At 38.6% G+C, this 5,075-nt stretch overlaps 1 protein-coding gene across 1 annotated transcript; it reads left to right on the plus strand.

Annotated features, from left to right (window-relative positions):
• Window positions 1-653: 653 nt before the first annotated feature.
• Window positions 654-2,029, plus strand: LOC108680829. Its single transcript, XM_018169743.1, has 2 exons — window positions 654-1,283; window positions 2,015-2,029. Exons 1-2 carry the CDS (start codon window positions 654-656, stop codon window positions 2,027-2,029), a joined length of 645 nt encoding a protein of 214 aa, XP_018025232.1.
• The last annotated feature ends 3,046 nt before the right edge of the window (window positions 2,030-5,075 follow it).

The following is a 5,075-nucleotide window of genomic DNA, read 5'->3' on the forward strand; positions in this document are numbered from 1 at the left end:
TCGATAAATCAGCACGGAGTAAGTTGAACTCTAACTTGAATAATATCATTAGGATTTCGTTGCAGAGGAGAATATTTGCTGAATAAGTATGCTACAGGGTGACACAAAAAAAACAGAGCTCATAAAAAGTTGAATAATTTCCACAATACTCAAGTAATCCTGTTATTTGTTTCAGATTCATTAAGAAGACGGATTGATCTAAGAGTCTACCACGTGTGAGCTTCGAGATGCCTTGGACTACAGAGCAAAAGACATTTGCAGTTGAGACATATTTTCGGCTAAAGTCTTTCCGGGAAACGCAATTGCGATTCAAAGACCATTTCAATTGTCGTGAATTTCCTGTCAGCTCAGTGATCTGCGGATGGGTTAAAAAGTTCAGAACCCATGGGACTGTGAATAACCTCAATGCAAAAGACAAAAACAGACAATCACACTCTGGGCGACCAAAATCATCACGGACACAAGACAATGTTGCTGCAGTCAGAGACTCTGTTGTCCACAGCCCAAGCAAGTCTGTGCGTCGGCGAATTCAAGAGCTTGGCATCAACCGGAAGTTTTTAAGAAGAATTTTGATCTCAGATCTCCATCTGTATCCCTACAGGATTCAAATCAAGCACAAGCTCACAGCTGACGACATGCGGAAGCGAGTCACCATGTGCCAGTGGTTGTCAGACAAGATTGATGATGAACCGGAATTTCTCGACAACATGTGGTTTTCAGACGAGGCCCACTTTCTGCTGTCTGGGCACGTTAACTCTAAGAATAACATTTTCTGGGGCAGCACACCCCCTGACCACTGCCTGCAAAGGCCCTTGCACTCTGTCAAGTGTACTGCCTGGGTGGCCATTTCAACTCATGGCATTATCGGGCCATTCTGGTTTGAGGACGATGACGAGCGGTCCTTGACTGTGAACACGGAGCGCTACATCCAGGTCCTGCGCAAGTTCTGGGTAGCACTTGGCCGACGTAGAGGCATTGACAGAGCCCTCCAGTGGTTTCAACAGGACGGAGCCACCCCTCACACCTCCGATAGATCCCTGGAGTGGCTGCAGCAGCGCTTCGAGGACCGACTCATCAGCCGCAGGTGCCACCCGGAGTGGTCACCGCACTCACCAGACCTGAACCCCCCAGACTTCTACCTGTGGGGTTACCTCAAGGACAGGGTGTATGAGCACAACCCCCAGACCATCCCTGACCTCAAAGCAGCCATCACAGCAGCCATCAGAGCCATCCCGAGAGAGGAGTGCAGGAGGGTCATTGAGAACTTTGCCAGGCGAATCCAAGTCTGCCTGCAGCGCCGGGGCGCGCATCTGGAACATATCTTTGAGCGGCTGTAGAACAAAGAGTTTTTGTGGTATAGAATTGAGATTTTGCAGATGTTGGCTACATAGGTTGTACATAATTCCATAGAATTTTTGTTTCAAACTGAATAAAATTTCAGGAGTTATAAGACTTTTAGTGAGCTCTGTTTTTTTTTGTGTCACCCTGGATTTAAGAAATTTTCTAATTTGTTTTGGGATTGGAGTTGGAAGAAATATTTAGGAAATGTTTGAAGGATGATCTGCATAATGAGATTATTTTTTTGGGTGGATTCGGGATAGACGAGAAAATGTAAAGCTACGGTACCAGAGGCGCTAATACCTAAACGATTTTTTCCGAAAGAAAGCATGCTTACATATCTAGGGATTTCTGCGAATTAATGTCATTTTTAGATATAAGTAAGCATTGCAGAGTTAAGTTTTCGCTAAAATAAACTGGATTTATTTCAACGGAAGAAATCCATATTTTTTAGTTACCATCGATGGAAATAAATCTGAGTTTTTGGAGAACATTTTGAGGACCTGCACGGTCGCTGCCTGTTACTAATGCTTCATCGTTGGCGCAAATATTGTATCGAATATCAGCGGCGTCAATATGTTTTAAGGACTGAGGGAGGTAGCTAAAATCCCTACGATTTATGATCATATTCAAATTAATAATGATTGGTTGTGTAATTATTTATCTGAACTTTCAGACAGCTAATTTGTAATTATTTTTTGAAAATTTTTAAAAATTTTATAAATTAACATGAAATTATTTGGGCCTTGCGAATATTTTTGAGGACCCGAAGCTCACGAAAAATAAACCTTTTGAGACCTTTGCATTTATATTCCATGTTGCGGTAATGCATGATGTGTGTTTTACGGAATAATAAAAGCGTCAAATAAAAGTTCAGCTTTGTGGGGTATTGTAGCAAATCGTTGATTTAGCAAATCGATTTATGATAGGCAGTATATATTTTTGGCAGGTAAAATTAATTGGCCTTGACCTGGCTACGGTGCGGTAGTTTTAGTTTGCTGAGGGAGCCTGGCTACACGGAGCAGGAGTAGTAGTAATTGATTTTATCTAACAAATTTATCGGTTTATATCACAGTATATGACCATATAACACACAAAACAAAACATTAAAACAAAGCATACTTATTTTGCTTCTTAGAAGAAATCAGACGAGTTCCTAATGAAAAAACGAAAAATAAGGTAACAATAATTGGTATGTCCACTCGCCTTAAATTGGCGATTAAGGGTCTGCAAGCCTGACGATTTACAGCTTTGTTAATACAGTAATGTAGGAACGCTCCACCGACGATAAAACGGAACGGGGGCGAATTCCAAATAAATAAAGGTAAATTTATAATAGGCAGGAAAATGGCGTCATAATAGGTCCGCAAAGTGAAAATATTAAAACAATTTCATCCCGATTCAACGAAAGATTAACCATATCGCCTATAATAAAAAGAATCTGGTGAAAAATGTAATATAAAAAACGGATTTTTTTATTAACAGAGTAGAGCTAAATTATCTTATTGTCGCCGCAAATGTCTTCTTAAATTACTCTGCTACGAAAAAATCGCCCTGGACGAAATTTTAAAAACTTGCTGCACAGCTAAATTCAATTTAGCGCTCATTGGTAGAATGTTGCTAATCAATGTTGTTAATGGATTTTCAACCGTGACTGAAAATGAATGTATGATTACGAATAAAAAGTCCAAATAAAAACTAACGTATAAGAAGAGCAGAATATTTCGCAGATATTGTGACATGTCCTAATTCAATTTATTGATATTGTGGTAAAAAAAATTATCGTCTGATGTGCAAATATCGCAGACATGAAAATTTCACGAATGGAAGCATAAAAAAAGAAACAAGAATGTTGTAAGTGGAATTGCAGATATAGAAATTGCAGGTAAAGAAGCAGAAGCAAACAGCGCTCTCACTGAGCTCTTCTTCAGACTAATTGCACGGCCGTTGATGGGGGCTTGATTTGCCTCGCGTGCCAGGCTGTGAACCTGCAGGCAGCTACACTTACCTGCAAGACGCACGTTACCTGCAAAATAATTGTGGGTAAAGTTCAGTACGTCCTCATGTAAATTCCACATTTTTTAAATTATAATTTATATTAGGTTGAAGATCCAATATCTAGAATGACATGTGGCTAACAAGTAAAACGTAGAAAACACAATTAATTTACTTCAGAAATTTAGTGAAAGAAGACGAGGAAATTTAATTCAGCTTTAGAACCTTGATGGAGATGTGTAAACGCATTTTAACAAAACAATTCAATACAGCGATATAAATTCCTATTTTTAAAAACGATTATGCGCTGTTAGTTTTGAACTGAACTATCTGAACAAACAAAAGAGCACGACCCAAAAAATAGGAACCTTGATCAGGGTAGTAATAGTTTTATGTAATTAATTCATTTAAATTTATCCATGGTATCAAATCATTAGATTGCAGAAATAGAAAAATTACGTGTGCTCAATCAATTATAGTTATTTTATAATCGTTAAAATTATTGAATTTCAAGGTTCCCAATATATTGTTTATCGTGAGGCCTAGTTGCTGGCCTAAGGCTGATGTTCTCTAGCCCCGTTTACCGAAGGTCTGAGGGCCCCGTACCTAGTAGGGGCCCTTAATTGGGCCTTTCGCTAGCACAGCATAATAATTAATGCTGTGACCATTTTGAATACTTATATTTCTTAACATCGACTGCTAGACAGAACAGTTACTTTGGTGTTCCCAGAGTTTTAAGAAAAAGTATCATTTGCTGCTTGCAACTTTCAATACTAAATATTTCTTCATGAAGGAGACGCGAGATTGGACTGTAAAACCCACAAATCCCATAGTACGATCAATAAAATTGTACATATTTGTTATACAAATTCTGATGACCTTGCAAAAACAACTAATAATTAAAATTACGAGGGCATCAACCACTCTAATAGACTATGGCCTTCAGATGATGTTGCTCCATACAAAGTCGACTAATTAGTTTTCTGGGACCGAGAGAGTGAACGCTTGGGTGCTCGGTGTCGTTGCCATGGCAACAAGACTGCACTGACGCACTCACCTCATGGAGGCATATCTTCATCCACACTTGGAAGCGATGAAGCAAATATTTTGTCTCAAGTCGGCGCATCATTGTTTATAGCTCTTAGTTAAAGACACTCTTTTTATTTGATCGTATTATTGATATACAAGCAGAGGAAATATTATTTATAAATACCAGAAATTGGAAGTAATTGGGATTTCTTAATTAAAGATCTTTTAATGATCACATCGTATGATCCAGACATTTTAACCGAGAAAAATGCCAATTTGCACAAATTTTTGTCCTTCTGTTAAGTTTATAAGTTGCGTTCAACGAATATTCAACAAAAAGGCGCGTGTCGGTATTTATTGCCCAACATTGTCCGATGGAGAGATGTTGTTGGTGTAATTTTTTTTTCTTACTTTTGTTTACGGGAACCGTTACGGTGGACCATACACCACATTAACGGGAGACCTTTTCTTCAGTAAGAGTTAATTTTGTATTTTTTTACAACTATTCATAAGCATAGAAGATTATTAACGCATGTAATTAAGCTTGTTTTTTCGACTTCCTCCTTTCAAGTCTGTAGATGGACATCGAAATGGTCTCGGTAGTAATTAATATTTGCTTTTGCGACAAACCTCATAATTAATCTCCCGCCTCCTGTAGAAACTTAATGAAGATCTCGTGGAAATATTTCGACGACATGCATATTCCGCAAGAG

Source organism: Hyalella azteca, unplaced genomic scaffold (genome assembly GCF_000764305.2).
Source record: "Hyalella azteca isolate HAZT.00-mixed unplaced genomic scaffold, Hazt_2.0.2 contig10761, whole genome shotgun sequence".
NCBI lineage: Eukaryota > Metazoa > Arthropoda > Malacostraca > Amphipoda > Hyalellidae > Hyalella > Hyalella azteca.

What these genes read in the sequence shown, in the direction of transcription:
- LOC108680829 (XM_018169743.1), top strand. Translation starts at nt 654, where the DNA reads ATGTGCCAGTGGTTGTCAGACAAGATTGATGATGAACCGGAATTTCTC.